Source organism: Lissotriton helveticus, chromosome 5_1 (genome assembly GCF_964261635.1).
Source record: "Lissotriton helveticus chromosome 5_1, aLisHel1.1, whole genome shotgun sequence".
In the NCBI taxonomy this organism is placed as follows: domain Eukaryota; kingdom Metazoa; phylum Chordata; class Amphibia; order Caudata; family Salamandridae; genus Lissotriton; species Lissotriton helveticus.
Window position 1 is genome coordinate 481,280,782 of NC_136065.1, and position 18,968 is coordinate 481,299,749.

The following is an 18,968-nucleotide window of genomic DNA, read 5'->3' on the forward strand; positions in this document are numbered from 1 at the left end:
TGCACATACAGATGACTTCATGAGTCATATTGATTCCCTGTATAGTCGATGCCTATTTATAAAAAACTAAATTGAGAACCAACTATGGTCACGGAATAATTCACTTCATGTTAATTTAGATTAGGTTTATTCTGTAAAAGCGCTTCTCTAGATTAATTAAAGGGGATGATTATTCTGCTGCACATTGTGAACATTTCAAGGATGTGGCACACAAGGATGCATCTTCACCTACTTCCCCACAAATGGCAGTGTATCCAAGTCTGCTCCTCCAAGAGAAAATCTTAAGAATGATGGTTGCTTAACTAAAACTGAATCTGACATTACCAATACAAATGGAACTCCACCCCATTTCTCTGAAAAACAGAAGAGTGCTATGGTCCAAGTGACTAGACTCTTGCTTACTCCTAAAGTATTCACATACAATGGCTGTGATCACAGAGATGGCTATGAAAGGGCAGAAATTTGGTGGCCGGTGTCAATGCGGAGATCAGTTGAAGGAGAAGGCTGTGCAAGAAGCCACTCAGCTCCAGGTGGGCCATCTAAGCACGCATATCACAATCTGTACTTTTAATTTAATAAAGGAGCAAGCTACATGAACACATAAGTCCAGCTTCTTTGTACGCCTCAACATATTCACAATGCTCTAAATAACAAAACTGACTTGATTAGGTTCATTAAGATCATATAAACCTCTTCTTAAGGGCACATTTTGAATAGTATCACCAGCAAACCTTATTCTGGCTAGTGGTGCCATCTCTCACCAAGCCTTCTTAAATTGACCTTCCATTGGGTCCTTTAATCCCAGCTCTGCAAGTTAGGCCATTGGTATCTATTCTTTGCAGAGTTCAAATTTATAGGAGTAATGCGAGCAGAACTCTTCGCTCTGATCAACAACATCTAATTGTGGCCCCTAGGGTCAAAAAGGTGCGATCAGGAGGAAGAAGATTCTCCGTAAATGTTGCAACCCTCTGGAACTCACTCCCCCTAGGTTTACGCTCGGAGCCTTGTCTCTTACGTTTTCGTAAACAACTGAAAACTCTTCTCTTTTGCTAAACTGTTGGTCCTCCTTTCCTTTTTCTGTTACTCTGTTAGGTGAAGCGCTGGGATGCTCCAGGGTAACCATGCGCTGTACAAGACTGTTATAATAATAATAATAATACAACATACTCTTGTCTTACCATTATTTATGCCTAACCCTCCTCTTGTGACTGCTTGTTTTCCATTTGTTTGCTTTCTTTGCCCGACCAGCCACCATCATCATCATTCCTTACTTCAATTACCTGTCTAAAACAGTAACTCGCAATAAGCGAGGCTTAATACAATGGGGCAGAAACCTGAAAAACACAGTGATGTAGGAATGAAGAAGTCTTTACTAACCAAGGCCCATCACTGTCTGGTTTCATATCATTTAGCAGCATTATGAAATATCCTGAAGTGGAGAAGCCCATGTACAGATATTGCTTTCAAAAAGAGTGTGAAATAAACATTTTCATTTTTTAATAACAAGATTAGTTAAGACCTCCCAACATTTTGTGGGAAGATCAGCAATGTTTTGTTTACGCAGAAATTGTAAACAGATGCAGAAATCACATTCTGAAGGCAGTAATAACTAAATACTTGCTTTGAGATAGATGTATTCATGTGCACAACACATTCTTTTCAAGAATTTCCACACAGAAATGTCTCCAATTGACACAAATACCAGAATGAAAGCTTTTCAACACACGTGTCTCTCTTGGACACATGGACATCAGTGAACCAACTTTATATAAATAGAGCAAGGAGTTTTTCAAATAATGGAAGCCTTTCCAAGAGATGAAACGATCCAGTATTCTACTGTGACCTCTGAGCAATAATACTTTGAAGGTAAGTGCTTAGGTGTGGGAGCAATTTCCAGTTATCGGTTGCAATTCTGATATGGACGGTTTCATCCAGTGTCTTTACTTGCATTAAAATGTGGAATTGAGGAGGTAAAAAAATACCTATTTTATAGAAGTCTGGGTTAGTGGCAACAACAAATCTTGCAAAAACAGACTGCACAAATTCACTGAGAGATTGCGGTTTCTGAAGACAAAATAGACTTTCAGCACACTGGTTCGACTCATCCGACTTGAAGGAAGTCCAAAGATGATCAAACAGCTCAGAAATAGCTTCCAATGGCCAGGATGGTGGCACAGGCAGTGGAACAAATAAATCTGAAAAATGGATCTGGAGAGGCTCGAGACGGCTAGAACAGGTAAGTCCACCTTGAGTGGTGTACAAGGCAGAGACGGACAATACAGTAGGATAGGGCTTTGTAGGCTTTAGGGAAAGTGTAATTACTGGAGGCTTTCTGTCTATAAAGAGGCAAGGTACGTTAATGTCACTCACAGGCTCATAATTAGTGTCGGATAGCTCCAACTGAAGCACTACACAGAAAAGTTTATGGTACTGAGGCTTGACATTCTCCGCAAATGTCAAATGATACTTGAGTGTTAGCATAGAAGAAGACTTTGAATTTGCCAACTGTTGATAATATTCCTCGCAGCAGGTATTCACACCCCCCTTTGACAATGAAGCTTGGGACAGGGGAAGCAAGCTACTGGAATCTAACACACTGTTCAAATGCAGTACTGGTTGCTCCACTGTATGAACTGTCAGATGAGTAGAGATGTTTTCATTATCAGCCATGATAGACGAAAATGATCTAGTTTTCGTTTGGACTCCAGCAGGTACTGTGCTAAGGATTCCGGTCAATTTTTCACTAGACAGGTTTGTTAGCAGCGTATAATAAAAACGTGCACGATCCTGAATATCAATGTCTTGAAAATTAAGCAATATGTGCTGTAGCAAGTCTGCTAAATCAGTAAAGATCACATCAAGCTTCTGATGTTGCAGTAAGTTCTTACACACGGTCAAAACAGCATTTCCTGTTCTCCAGTCGCCCACATCACACAGGTTGGTATGGAGGGCAATGTTTGATAGGAAGCGAATGGTCACGGTCTGAGGAATCAAATGCTCCGTTGCTACTCGGGCTAAAACCTTTAGGTGACAGACAGGCATCTGCAACACGAAGTCCTGAAACTTGAGATTGACTATTAGTTTCTGTAAAGCCATGGATAATGACAGAGACCAGCTTGGGACATCTAAAAGCTTTTGTGTCTCGTTCATGAGGTTTATTAGGTAAGCAGCCAATGCACTATTCTTTTTATAGACCTCTACAACGGTCTGTATCAAATCCTCCATTTGCTTTTCACAATAGTTGAAGTAGCGAACAAAGAGGTATACTACCCGAAAAAAGACGGACGTGATCTCTCGATTGCCATGTTCGGTAACAATTTTATGTATTGACAAAAGATGATCCATAAAATAACCAATGCCTGCTTCCGCTTCAGGACCCTCGTTTTCAAGGTAAACTAAACTTAACAAATTCTGACGGGCAAGCATTGTGCTGCTGTCATTGAAAACAGTTGGGAATAACGACGCAGTCATTTTAACGGTGAGGAGGACAGGTAGGTTCTCTTCAGTGTTTGAGTTAAGAGGGCGGTTTTCAGGAAAATGCAGTAGACAGTCAATGTAAAAAAGTTTCAATTGAGTGCTTAGCAGTGGGTGCTGTGCCATTCCTACAAGTCTCTTAAGAAGAACATACTCATCCTCTGCAGTGAATAAGCTGTCCGTAAAGAACCCTTTCATCTGTAGTATGCTGTGGAAAAGTGAGACATCCATAGTGCCAAACAATCTCACGAGCTGGGACTTGAAAATAATAGGTGAAAGAGTACGAACCACTGCCACGACTTGAATCAGCTGCCAAAGGAGCATGCTCTGGGAAACAGAGGTAAGAAGATAGGAGTCCTCCAGTATGAGAGCCAAAATTGATTTTAACTCTTTAGTTTCCCCATTAGAAGGGAGCAAAAGAAACTGTTCAACCCCCATCGCAGGCATATTTCCAACACTCTCTGTAGAGCTCCATAAGAAACCTCCATTGCTTGACAAGACTTTCTTCAGAGAACCATCTGATGCACACTTGGTCTGTGCCAAATGCTGGACAGCATTTTTTAATGCAACACTGTAAAGAAGTGTATATGATTGATGCGCACGGGTAACCTCTTGTTGTTGCATGGAATACAATATCTCAAGTTTTTCAGACAGCAATCCAGGATAACAATTTTCTAGTTCGCGAAGGCACTCACAGGCTGTTATTCGAAGTGGCCTCTGAGCTGCACCAAGCTTTTTATCATTAAGGTCAGCTATGATCTGCATCAGCAGGGACACGAAATCGCAAGCCACTTTTACACCCAAACTGACATTATCTGTAGTTATTAGCAGAGTCTCAATGGATACCAGCAGGTGTTGCTTCAACGCCATAAGTCTCCCTGAATCCGATAACTGTGCAAATATAGTAATTAGCACTTCTGTGACATGTTCTCCTGTCTTCTGATCAGGACAAAGCTGTGTCGGGAACTCCATAAAAAGCATCAGCATGGACACCTAGGATGCAAAAATAAGACATATGTTCAGTGCAATATAATCAAGATTAGTCCTTACAGATAACAGGATGAAAATACCACCACAGCATATAATTTGATAGCAGATACAAAACAAATATTTTTCAGTGAAACTTAAGTTCAAAGACCAAAATATGTATTTTTAAGCAAGGCGATAACGCCTGTTCAGAATGCTTTTCCTGGCAACAGTCCCTTCACATTACAAAAGGATGTAAAAAGTGCCAAATAGTACCTGTTTTGAGTAATTAGAGAGCAGGAAGCATATATCCACTTGGACTGAATTAGAGGTGTTAAACCGTAGCGCATGAATTGAATCAGAGATTAAATTTACCCGTAATATTGTAAGAGATGAATCACAAGGTGCAGATATATTTGATGTTTATTTATATCAATGTTTCATTTGTAATGTTATTCGAGTGGAACTGACATTTGAGTTGTGTTCTGTTTATTTTCACTCATTTATTTTGTGCATATGGAGGTCATCCAACAGCGTTTGATGTCACAATGTGTCTTCCCAATGCATATGGTCACTAGCCTTGTCTTTATGCTCACGCAATGGGTAAAAGATTTGTTGTAATGGCACGTATGTCATGCGATCAAGACCGCACTTGACTGTGAAAAGGCGTTATGGTGGACAAAGCGAACAACGAATAAAGCATTGAACTTCTCTTGGTGTATGCATCAACCCTTCAAAGCAGAGATTGGATATTGCGTGTTGATATATAAGAAAAACATTCAGGTTGGAACGCGTTGGTTCTTGTTTGAAACGCAATAAAACTTTGTGAATCTCTGCTTCCTGAGTGCACCGTATTTTGCTCAAAAAGGAAATATAGGGAGGCTGGGTCCGACTCCCATGCTGGCATTGACGTGAAAATGCACGCCACCATACCTGGAACACAATGGGGGGATGGATGGATGGATATATATCTATATATCCTATTGACTCTCACCAGTAGGTAGCTATGGTTAGAACCTAGTTTCCATAGACAAAGTGTTTTTTTTTTTGCCGATAACTTTGGTGCCGTTTCACAAACCCTCACGATATTTTCAAAACTAGTTGTCTACTCATTTCAGCTGCTGTTTGTAAACTTTCAGGGTGATCCGTCAAGTGGAGGCCCAGACAAATTGGAGTTCACAAAACAAATTCTGGTTGAAACACGTTGGTTCTTGTTTGAAACGCAATAAAACGTTGTGAATCTCTGCTTCCTGAGTGCAGCAGAATTTGCTCAAAAAGGAAATATAGGGATGCTGGGTCCGACTCCCACGCTGGCATTGATGTGAAAGTGCACGCCACCATACCTGGAACAAAATGGAAGGATGGCTGGAGATATATATATATCCATATCCTATTGGCTGTCACCAGTAGGTAGCTATAGTTAGAACCTAGTTTCCATAAACAAAGTGTTTCTTTGTTTCGCCGATAACTTTGCTGCCGTTTTACGAATCCTCATGATAATTTTGAAACTAGTTAGCCACTCATTTTAGCTGCTGTTTGTAAAGTTTCAGCGTGATTCGTCAAGCGGGGACACACACACACAAATTCAGCAGTTTCATAGTTTTCTCAAATAACTGTAACTGGTGCCGTAAGATAACTATAACTGGCAAATTTCAGTTTCAAACGTTAAGTTGCCACTGAAAACTCCTGCCCTAAGGTAACTATATCTCGCTCATTTACCATATGCTAATTAACCCACGTATTACATTACTCATGACATTGTCTAAGACATCATTGATAATATCAATGCAACATCCGCTGTAAAATTATTGATGAGATACGGTAAAAGGGGGGGGGGTGAGTTATAGTTACCTTATGACACAAGTTTTCAGTGGCAACCTAACATTTTGAACTGAAATGTATCAGTTATTGTCATCTTAGGGCATGAGTCATAGTAACTGGAGCTTGCACCACAGCCATGCACAGTTTTCTACAATTATTTATGCAATGGGGTCCTCGGGGATGAAAACGGCTAGGGGGGCGGTGTGCCCCATCCCCTAAGTAATTGCATTGGGCCACGGGAAATGGGGTCCAGGTGGCCAAAAACAGCTTGGGGAGGGTAGCCCTACTGACGCTCCATGTATATATATACAGACGATAAATTGTGAGTTAGTGCTTCTGTGAACTTTTCAGCACAGCCTATGATTAAGAAGCAGCCTGCTCCGAAACGCGCCAGGAACAGGGATAATTGGAATGCAAATCCTGGTTTTAAAATAAAAGATTCAGATGAATTATCTGTTGTCAAGTGCGTCATCACTTAAGGGAAACATGGGAAACATTAATCACGGCAGTCCGGCCGTTTAGGACTGCACCAGCATTACAATGTGACATGGGGCTTCAGGGGCTTGGAAATATGCTGAACCTGCAAGCGGCACAGCAGATCTACAAGGAAACCGGGTTTGCACTCTGAGGCCCACTAGAGGGCTAGGAACATTGAAATGCAAATACTGAAATTACACAGAACCAACTGGAGGGAAGAAATTAACCTAACTTACACTATAATTCCCAACATGCAGTACAAGGTTGCCTCAGCTGGGAGGCTCACCGGAGGGCAATTAAGCATCAGCATTTAGACTATAAATTGTGAGTTAGTGCTTCTGTGAACTTTTCAGCATAGCCTATGATTAAGGAGCAGCCTGCTCCGAAATACGCCAGGCACCGGAATGCAAATGCAAGTTTTAATATAAAGGATTCAGAAGAATTATCTGTTGTCCTTACTTCAGGGATAAATATGTATAATATTATATATATTTGCTGCAATCCCGCGGGACTCCCGATCTCTCTGCAGAGCTATAATGTAAGCAAAACATGTGTCATGGGTTGCTTTTTTAATTCCAGGTTGGCTTAGATGGTATTTTACCAACCCAAAGCTGTAATACTGTGCCTGGAGTGGTAAAAGGCTTTTGGCATTTTACAGCTTGGCTGGCACTGTGTTAATCCTTTGCTTAATCACTTCGGCGCTCATGACGAGCTCAGCTCGTCATGAGTTACGCCGCTCGCACGCTGATGACGAGCTGAGCTCGTCATGTAACGCGGCTTTTTAAAAAACGCAGCGCGCAGTGGGAAAACCGCTAGCGCGCATGCGGTTAAAGATTATGATGTAGAAATGGCAAAATACTTTCTTTATCCCTTTCTAGTTCAGCTTCAATAGCACTGTGCTAATCCTTTTGTTAAAAAGTTTGCTAGGCAAACACTTTTGAGGTGAGCAGATTCAGATTGTCGCTGGTGTTGTAGGGAGTTTTTACGCACAAGATTAGCAGTGCCATCCACACAGAGCTAGAGTGTGACAAAGTTATACCTCTGATGAGTTCCAAGTAGAGCAAAACCTTTGTAAATTGGTACTTTTATTCAATCCAGGTTGGCTTGGATGGTATTTTACCAACCCAAAACCGTAATTGTGCCTGGAGTGGTAAAAAGTTGTTGTCATTTTTCAGCTCAGCTTGGATGGCACTTGCTAATTCTTTGCTGTAAAAATGGCAAAAAGTTTTGTTACACTTTAGCACGGTGCTAATTCTATGCCTAAAAGCTCTGCTAGAGAAACAGATATATTCTATGTGCTTCACAATCAGTGATGTATTGTTGATTTGTGGAAGTTATGCCTCAGTCCGGAACATAAGACCCATCGGGTCTAGCACAGTTAATCCTTGAGTTTACACCAATAATCTACACAGTGGAAATTTCATCCATGCTGCAACAATAATAAATGACATTATCATGCACATCTGTATGTATGGTTTATGCCATGGTAGCTTTTCATTACTATTTGTTTAAACCAATGCATTTAACCAAAACCAGGATGTAAAGGATTGCATTTGTGCAGCAAGGTAAAATCGCACATGACAAACCTTGACTATTAAGAGAGTTGCTTTTTTTGCAAAGAGATTGATATATGCAATCTGTGAGTAAGTACAAAGTGTTTTTCTGTAACAGAGCCCTTATTTGAAGAGCCCTCTATTTCAGAAAGGCCATCAACAGGAAAGAGGCGCTCTCTCCTCTAGGTGTGGCTATGATTCCCCAGGAGAAGCTGCGAGGCATGTGTGGAAGCCATCCCTACAGATGGATCTGCCGAGTGAAACAAACTGCAGTAACAGCAGAGACCATTCACAGAGTACTAGTCCAAGACAGACATTGCCAGCTCTGCTCCAGATGGACTGCCTGTGAGTAGAGCCAGCACGGTTATCTGTATCAGTGCAAGAAAAGCTAGTGGCAGGAAGTAATCTGCTTAATACTAGTAGCAGATGACGGTAGCAGCTTTGAGATAAACAGCACTGGATAAACTTCAAAAGTCATGTTTGCTGCACCCCACCCCCTGCTTTGTAGACAATCCATCATGGTGCGATACAGTATCACTAGAGATAAAGTGAACATATAGCCTTAGCGCAAACTTTAGCACTTGCCAGGGTTCTCTCTTCATGTGGGTTCCAATTCTTCAATTATGCTGATGGGACAGAGATTTATCAGAAAGTTGCAGACAAGAAAGCATAAACTTCTGCAACAATCCAAACCTTCCTTACAGTCGAGGTTCATGGCCAGCAGCAGATACTGCCAAAAGCAGAAGTGACTTCTCAAACAGACAACAGCAACCAATCCTCTTTTAGAAGTATGCCATTCCAAGATGGCCTTCCGCTTTTTTATCCTGGTGTGGTCAGGCATTGTTAGTGACCCATGCTATGCTGGAGACAGACAATGTGAGTTCTAGGAGGCGCTGACCATTTCTCAAAGACTCTAAATAAAATGTCAAACGACTGAACCTCTTAGTCCCGCTATTCACACCAGCATACAGTGCTCAATGTAGGCCCACTTTTTTGACTGGAACATCAGTAAATGTTCATATAAGTGCTGGTAATCATTTGCTACCGTCTGCTGCCTTCTATCCAGGTGTTTCATAATTTGGTCCCCGCCTGAGTGGAAATACCCAACATAGTGGACAATTTGTTTAAAGAGATCTTGTTTTTATTTTGTAAAAACTAAATGTTTACAGTGAAAGATATGATGGAATGTTCAACTATTTTATCTACCTGAGCGGATTTAGAAACCTCCTTAAAATATTGGCCTTTTACTGAATAGTTTATATTTCAATTACCACTTAGCTACATCCTTGTTATCTATACCCTTTTTCGTTCCTATTCATTTTAATCACACCTTCCGCTTTTCCAGCTACTTTTGATTGTTGAATTCAATGTGGTGCACTAGAAGGGTTTACCTGAGATTTTGAAATGTTGCATCGATTGCCCTGCCCTGTGGTGTAGCAATTGTATAATAAACTCTCTAATTATTTTGTATATCATGTATAGTTTTAAATTCAAGAGCTTTTGCTTTTTTTATACACGTTTTTATGAGCGAATTTATGTATTTATTGCACTACGCACTTTTCGAAATATATGGCCAGATGTATCAAAGGGTTTTACCCATTCTGTGTCTATGGGAAAATGTGTTCATACATATGGCCCTAATTGTGTAAGCTTTGCCTAATCTTATATCTCAAAAATCCAATGTACTCTAATATGAAAATGTGTATACAATTACCATTGTTTTTATTCTTTTAATCATGACTGACAGCATGATGCAATTTTAGACGTAAATGTTTGCTGTGTGTTGCACTTTTTAGGTCATTTTGACCGAAATAAAGTATTTTTGAATTGAATTGAATTTATTTTACTTTTGAATCTGGACAGACCATCACCCTCCACAGAGTTTAAATTTTAATAGCTTTATCGCCCACCATCTACACTCTTCCATATGCTAGCAAAATATTTCAAATGTAATGGTGACCTCAATGGCCATCTATTTCCATTTTTAAAAGGCTCCCATTTACCTTTATTGATTTGAGTTTAAATCCAGAGATAGACCCTTGTCCTCTGCTGAAATACCATGTCCGGGGACGGTATTTAAACATCATAAACAGAGACACAGATGAGGAATACAACTACTTCCATTTACATTAACAAAGAGCCGAGACAGAAGGTGCCTCAACTACATATGCAAACACAGGTGAGTGTATGTGTGGCCATTTTTGTTGTACAAAAATACTCCATAATTATTTTTTTGCCCAGTCAGGTAATCTTAAATTGGAGTACTAAGGGACTACTTTCCAAGCAGTATATTCTCGAAAGTGCACTAGCGTTGTAAACAGCGGCAGCATAGCCAGGATCACCTTTAAACCACCCTTTCTCCCATGTCTGTTCGACTTTGAGAAGTAGGCTCATTTTCACGGGGTAAGCAAACAGACCGTAACTTTTTCCAGTAAGTGCAAATATTCTTACACCATGTCTACCCTTAAAATAACCTCGACATTTACCCCCAAAGTCCTGATGGTGTTATATTTACCTTAAATTGTTCACCAAGTTTCTCACTCTGCAGATCTTGCAGCAGCTCTGCTCGAAAGCTCTCTGCAGTGGTGTTCAACAGAACGTGTGTCGGGCTGGAACGAAAGCTGCTCAGCTGCTGGCTCCAGGTGGCACCATTCCTCTGGATGACCATTGTGATTCTTCCAAGATACAACTTTAAGTTCTAGAGTCATAACCTATGAAATAGATGTATTCATCAGTGGATCATACGCTGTATTCAACATGCGAAAAAAGCTTCTGTGTAACTTTCCTTGAATTATATTTGTGTGTGCCAGAACACCAATCTGGCGGATAGCATGGTTCCAAAAATGCTTCATTCGTCCATTCATTCATGGAAGCCTTTTTTCTTAAAGTCTCTCTACTGCTCGAAGACCGATCATTTCAATGAAAACTTTATGGTTGCTTAAAGCAAGGGAATCAATTGATTATGTGGGGTGGGGGGTGATGAGGGAAATACTTGCAACCCTTGACCCCTTTCCGCCTCCTCTCCTGTTCAATCCCCCTTACCTTGCCTCTCCCTCTTGTTGTGGTGTGGGTCTGTCCCTCCAATGCTTGCTTCCCATCAAAGTCTCTCCCCAGCCCCAGTCTTATCCCTGGGTCTCCCCTCCATTCATTATAGAGGGCATCCCTCCTCTGCCTGCACCTAGTCTCATCGACCCACTCCTGCTCCGCTCCGTTTCAGTACACCACACACAACTCACCACTCTCTTACATTTTCCATGGTCACTCCTTCTCCCCTTTCATTCTGCTCTACGGACAAATTCCACCCTACTCCACCATATAAAGGACATTTCCACGCATTGTTAATGTTTGTGGTTGAAATTTCTTACTCAAATCCTGTCCATAAATAACATCTGGAAGGGAGACCAAATGTGTTAAATAGCTACAAAGTTTAAGCTTTCTTCTATGGACAACAGCCTGGGAGTAGGACAGCAATCAACAACCTGTGTCCCAAAAACTGGATCCGAAAACTTCATTAAAGCACAGCACGTAGTAAACTGTTATATACATTTAGAATACTTTCCCATCCCCCTGGAGCAAACGTGCTGGGAGATATATCTAATCCAGCGCTTAATTTAAACCACACATTATTTATTATACACATACAGATGAAAGTGAGGCACTGTTGTTTAATCTGTGCAGAAGATACAAAACAAAGTGAGATAGTAAAAACAGGCTTTGGCACGTAATATTGGAAAAGTATCTTAACGCATCGGTCAGTGACGCTTGAGGTTTATTGTGGCTGAGCACATGTTGATTCATATACAACAATGCAGAAACAGGAGGACATTAAATTGGACAATGTTTGCCAGTGCAAGCTAATAAGTGATTTATCTCCGTGTGAGTGTGTATATTATACATGTACAAACATACACACACACACATATGCATACATATATTTTTTGTAACCTACTGGCATGCCAGTAGGTAGTCAGGACCATGTTTCCATTAGAAAAGTGTTTTTTGACTTGGCTGTATCTTTGGAGCTCGTTGACTAATCTTCACGAACGTTTCCCAACAAATGTACGCATTCTTCAGCTGCTTTCTGGAAAGTTTCGGCGTGATTGGTGAAGTGGGGGCTAAGAAAAAGGGGTTCAGTAGTTTTAAATATATTAACCAAAACCCAAATGTATATAGCTATATATTTGTCTATCCTGTGGTGGCTTTGCAGTTTCACGCGCCACAGCAGGGCTCTAATTGGCTGGCCGCAATCTGAGAGAATAGTTGCGGCCGCTATTTTAAATCTCAGGGAAACGGTCCTTGGGGTGAAATGTTACTTGAATACTAATTGAAGGGGTCAGGTGAGAGCTTTCCACTCCCCTTGTGTGTGTTAAAAGAAAGAGGGTAAAGCATTAGTACTGGAATTAGAAATGTAAAAACATTTTTGTTTGCTACATGCAAGATCCGTAAACCCATCGCAGTGCTCAGTACGGTCCCCCGGGTAGCTACGCAGAGCTTGCACGACTAATTAAAACAAGCATTTGCAATGCAATAGGTCTCGCATGTGCGAGAGTTTAACCTATTGGCATTGTAAATGACAATGCCTTTTATTTATGTTTTAAAAACCAACACATAAATAAAAGACATTGCCATTTACAATGCCAATAGCTCAAACTCCAACAACTGCGAGACCTATTGCATTGTAAATGCTTGTTTAGCACTCCTATCCACTCGTTTCTATAATTCAATTCTCCTTTATGACCCTCAGAGGTTTGTTTAACCTCAGTCCTTCATTGTTGCAATAAATACATTATAATCATAATAATCATTTTTGTGCTGCACTTCATGTTTGTGTTAAAGAATTCTATGATTTATATACGTTTATGAGCGGACACGTAGCAAGCTCTGAACAAGCTCAATGATTATCACCTTGAATAGATACATTTCCAATTGATTGGTCTAGGACCACTGTTTTTTGTAACAATCTACACCCAAATTCGTAGACCATGTTGGGTTATCCCATTGACTATAATGGCTTCCTGGGAGGGTGGCCAGGGATCGATGAACCCCTACTGTGCCCCGCTGAGCTTGTGACACAGGAACCTGGTACTTAAACCCAAGGAGGTAGTATTTCAGACTACCTACATACGTGGGTCCTGATCCAGTATAACTTGTGGGACCCAGAGAGAATTACGGTAGCCTGGAACGACCAGCCCATGCTGGAGTAAAAGATGAATCTAGAGAAAAACGGGTCAAGGCATAAGGCGGCGGCCATCCTGCTTCAGACTAGGGGCAATGTTCATTGTTTCTGATAAAAAACACCATTAAAACCACTGCAACCCATTTACAGGCAATCAGTAACAAGTGAAAATAAACACAGAAAACGTACTTCAGAAGGAAGACCTGCCACAGGCACCTAAATGTGGCGGGCATAATTGGCTGGTCGAATTTCCAGAAGCTTGGTGGTACAGCAGGAGGGGGAACCGAACAGCAACACCAGCATGGCTCTTGCACATGCCTACCACTGAGCCGTCTGCTTGAGCTTCTTGTGGGAGTTACGTGTACCCAGGAATTTAAGTGGGCTGGGTACTTTCGCATCCACGATCCGTTGGTAATTAAAAACGTACATAAAATGGGGCCCTATTGGGCCCTGTATTCATGTCTAATGCGAATGGCAAAAACACTGATAGATTCTGAACAACGAATGTAAACACAATAATGGATGGAGGGGGCAAGCAGCGAAGCCGTAAGGGGTGGGGGATGGAACATGGTCCCTTGGGAAAACAGCATCTGACATTTGATCTGTCTTTAAACGCACAGCAAAGGTATCCTATCACATACGTTGTTTGACTGCCAGCGTAAACACCAATTTTGGGATGGAATTTAAACTTTTATTCAAGAATTTTTCAATGCAACACCTCCGAAAATTTTTACATATACACTATTTGCCATGCTCTAGAGAAGGACGATGCACATTTGGAGAAGTTTGACATACTAGTACTAGATTTCATGCTTACCTTAGTGCACCAAATGATCTTAAGTATCTGGAAGGATTTCAGTAACACTTTAAGTTACGCATGGTGGAAATGGTTGCTGAATCAGAGGGGCTGATCGATCCTGCCAAAACATTGTCCCTAGATATCAGTAGACTCCCGTATTTGGAATAAACTGGATGAATATTTGGAAAAAATGTAACCCCCATGAATTCCTGATATTACTTGTATTAACGTATCCTCTTCGCACACCTTGGATTCTTATCCCACTAGCTGCCTCCTGTAGTGCTGAACTATCATACACATACAAGATCGAAGTTTCAAAAGGATTCCTTTGTTACCTTGTCTTTATTGGCTTAATACTTATCCTTTCTTTATTTCTTACCGTCAATACTGTGGTTTATCATTCCAGTAGGAATGGCATCGGCACCTAATCTTTACATCCCATAGAATCTTTATTTTTGCTTATATATGTCCATGTACTGAACCTGTATTAACATATAATCAAGAGTTGTATGGGCAATGCTTATTTCGAATCATTCTAGAAACATTGTTCAGGCTCTCACGATTTCTACATTTTCCGACCATTACCTGGTGGACAATGAGACCTGTACCTAGCTAGGTTATATTCTTTGTTGTCATTTGCTTGTGTACTTTGTTTTTCTATAAAACTCAATAAAGTATCCCAGAATACAATGTCTATAAAGCCAGTAGTGACTTAGGGAGTCGCAACATGGGGCCACTTGGCAGCTGAGAGAATTCTTAAATAGATGTATAGGTTAACTATGCTTAAATGGCGTAATGTGTGTATTACATGTAGTTTACACTGAGTTTTGTTCTGAAATTACAAAACGTGTACTTTGTTTTGGTCAATTTACAGCAATCCTACGTAACTGTGATTCTGACGACCACTAATCACTTAAAAAGTAAAATAACTCAAGTTTTTCGGAAGAGCAGACAAGAGGCACATGTTGGCTCAAAAAGACAGTGTTATTTATCACACTCAGCGTATACATTACCCCTTGAGGGTTGTTTGCTGAATGTGATCTATACATCTCCCTACTCCGTTTGTCAGGGAAAATGAAACAGTGTGGAATCTGTTTTTGCCTTTCTGGGTACCTGAAGTAATCTGGCTGGGGAAATTGCGAGAATACAGTAATTATCGCAAGTGGTAATACTCCAAATGGAATTTGCCGCATAACTCACAATTTATCACAAATCATAATCTGGCAAAAAAGGTCACCCAACACCCTCCAAAATAGGTAAAACACAAAAGACTTCCTCCTCCTTCCATTCCCTAGAACCACAACGTCTAAGAGAGGTCAATCCCACACAAGAGAACTCAATCCTCAAAACACCACTAAGGTTTCGTCAATCAGAAAGCAGCATTGGTTACCCTACCAAGCTCTGAAATGTACACCCCCCAAATAAAAAGCACTCTATAACGTGCATAAGCAGAACCCACTCAACATGCCCCAATGAAATATCAAATACCTACTATTGAAGAATCTCTTAGCAGCCCATCCAAAAAAATAACAGAAATCCCCACTCCTCGCAAAGCACAATATAACCCCCACACAAGACCAGACGCTGCATCGTACGAGCACTTGGGCGCTCTCCTCCACCTTTCATCCTAAACAAAGCATATAACCCCAAAGAAGCACAACGCATTTTCAAAGCATTATTAAACCTCACCCCAAAGGAGTACAAAAGTCCCATAACTTAACGAGCACATACATCGACTACTCCTCCCCCAGGAGAAGAGACCCACTCCCTAAACAGGGCACACAACCCCCACCGCACAGAAAGGAGCATAAGACCCACAAGTATTAAAACACACACAACACACACTAACTCTCCGCCCCCTTCTCGAAGCACATAACACCATCACCCGCATCTGCACTCACTAGTGCGAGCTCTGCCAGAAGTTCCCGGTCATGGAAGAACCTTAGGGGCGTTGCCAGCCCGCACCGGAGCCCTAGCCTCTGGCTACCGGGGTAAGGCAGCGCCTGTACCAACCCCACGGAAGTAGAACACCGGCTCCGGTGCTAACGGGAGGAAGGGACCGAAGACGTCCAACATCACGGAACGACGTCATCCCACTCTTACTGCGCATGCCCGGGCCACCGGCTATTGCTGTAGAGTACGTTGTGCCCGTTTCGGGTTATGTGTGCGTGCCTGGTGTCAGAGCAGGTCAAACTTGACGCCTAGGCGCTGCTTTCTTAAGCAGTCACCTAACTTAAAATGCCAGATATTCAACAATCTATAAAGTTCAAGTAGCCGTAAATTGGTGAGCCCGACAGTCTTCATTACGGTTGTAAAGAATAACGTTGTTCTATTCCGACAGTCAGCTAGCAAGTTCTGTTTTGGATGGTGTCAATCTTTCATAAATAGTTGCTATTCTAACACAATGCATACACGGGTGTAGGTGGGGTTACCCTCTACAACCCAAACTTCCAACAAGCATAAACGGGATTCCCAGATATGAACAAGTCAAAACGAAACCTAAGAGCCGCACGCATGAGCTTCTACCGTAGACAGCTCACGACGCGCGGCTCTTAGGTTTCGGTTTCCAAGGCGCATGGCAGAGTCGGATTCCGACGCGCGCGACCCAATCCCAAGGCGCGCGTCGGAATCCGACTCTGCCATGCGTCTCAATGTGCGCGTGGCCAGCTCCTGTCGCCCCTCGTTTGTCGGCTGAGCCGACAACTATAGTGCTCTCTGCGAGAGCGCGCTTTTTCGGCGCTTTTCGCAGCGAGCCCTAAAAAATATGTATATAAATGTATGTATGTATGTGTATATGTGTACTCTTACACCTAAAGAGACACTGTCACACCCACACATAGAACCATAGAAACACTGTCTTACCCATTCACATGTCTATACAAATACTCACACCCACTCTTACACCCATACAGACACTGGCACACCCACACCCACTCCCATACCCATACAGACACACTCACAACCACATACAGGTGCTCTCACACCCAGTCACACACACATACACTCTTGTACCCACCTAAACACCCATACAGATACTGTCACAGCCATTTATATACCCTATGGATACTTTTACACCCATTCACAAACCCACAGAGACTCTCACACCCACTCTTACACCCATACAGACCGTCACAGGCATTCACAAACCCATACAGACACTGTCACACCCATTCACAAACAAATTCAAAGACTCTCACATCCACACTTACTCCTATACAGACACTAACACCCACTCACATACCTGTAGACACTCACACCCACTCACATAACCATACAGACACTCTCACACCCACTCACATACCCATACAGACACTCTCACACCCATACATACACTGTCATACCTATTCACAAACCCATGCAGACACTGTCACACCCATTCACAAACCTATCCAGAGACTCGCACACCCACCCCTTTACAGACACTCTCGCACCCACTCACATACCCATAAAGACATTGTTAGACCTATTACAAATCCATACAGCGACTAAAATTACAAAACTTAGAATTCACAGGAAAAACACCAAAGGTTATATGGACTTCCTGTTAGGCTCACATTTCACACATACAAAACCATAACAATTCCGCAATTCTAGTTACCCGAGTTCACTATAACTTGCGCACCTGTAATTCACTGCTTATGACCTCGCGTATTACATCACTCATGACATGGTCAGTGACATCACTGATGACCTCTCAAATGACATCATTGATAGCATCCACAGAACCAATCAGTCAACGCTCACACCCCCAAACAACCTCTCATAAACCCACTCACATACCCACTCACAGACCCATACGACTCATACAGCCACTTAAAGATCCATACAACCACTTACACACCCGCTCACTCACCCATATAGTAACTTGCACACACAGCCGGTCATAAATCCATTCAGTCACCCATGCAGCCACTCGCACTCAGCCATTCAGTCACTGACACATCCCCTCACACATACAACTAACTCACACACCCACTCACTCATGTAGCCACAAACACTGCCACTCACACACCCATACAACCACTCACACACCCACTCACTCATCCATACAGTCACTGACACTGACACACCCACTCACCCACCGATACAGTTAATTTAAATAAAGGCTATATTTTTTTTTTATTTCAATTAACTTGTACGTAATTTCTATTTTTTCTTTCAATGGGTAAATCCCCCAATGTCCCAATTTAAAAACAAAATACTAATACAAAAGATAAGAAGGGTTTACCCCAATAAAATGACAGTGAGAATGTATGATTCCTAATGCCATAATCACATCTAAAGGCATATATTAAGATTTCCTACTGATTACTATTAAAAGAAAAATTAGGAATTACATACAAGTTAATATAAATCCAGGCTATTGATATATATATATATATATATATATACACACATACACACACACGCCTGGGATTTAAATTAACTTGTATGTAGTTCCAAATTTTTCTTTTAATGGTGTAAATTCCCTAATGTCCAAAATTAACAACAAAATATTTAAAAACAAAATAATAAAAGAGAAAAAGAGGATACACACACACCGCACACACACTTCTCCACCCACTGGAGGTTGTCAGTGGGCAATTATAGTTAGGACCTAGTTTCTATAGGGAAAGCGTTTTTTTACTTGCCTATATCTTTGGTGCCATTTGATGAATCCTCACAACATTTTCCAGAAAAATTGGATGAGCACTTCAACTGC

General features: G+C 41.5%; 1 protein-coding gene across 6 annotated transcripts in view; it reads right to left on the minus strand.

Moving 5' to 3' along the window:
• Positions 1 to 1,475: 1,475 nt before the first annotated feature.
• AP5B1 (adaptor related protein complex 5 subunit beta 1) overlaps positions 1,476 to 18,968 on the minus strand; it is a 79,718-nt gene continuing 62,225 nt past the window's right edge. For all 6 annotated transcript variants that reach the window (XM_078642797.1, XM_078642800.1, XM_078642794.1 and 3 more), the window contains 2 exons: positions 10,807 to 11,002; positions 1,476 to 4,467 (listed from right to left, as the gene is read on the minus strand). In XM_078642797.1, the coding sequence (XP_078498923.1) occupies positions 1,834 to 4,467; positions 10,807 to 10,959 (2,787 nt within the window). In that variant the 5' untranslated portion in view covers positions 10,960 to 11,002 and the 3' untranslated portion in view covers positions 1,476 to 1,833. The remainder of the gene's footprint in view (positions 4,468 to 10,806; positions 11,003 to 18,968) is intronic.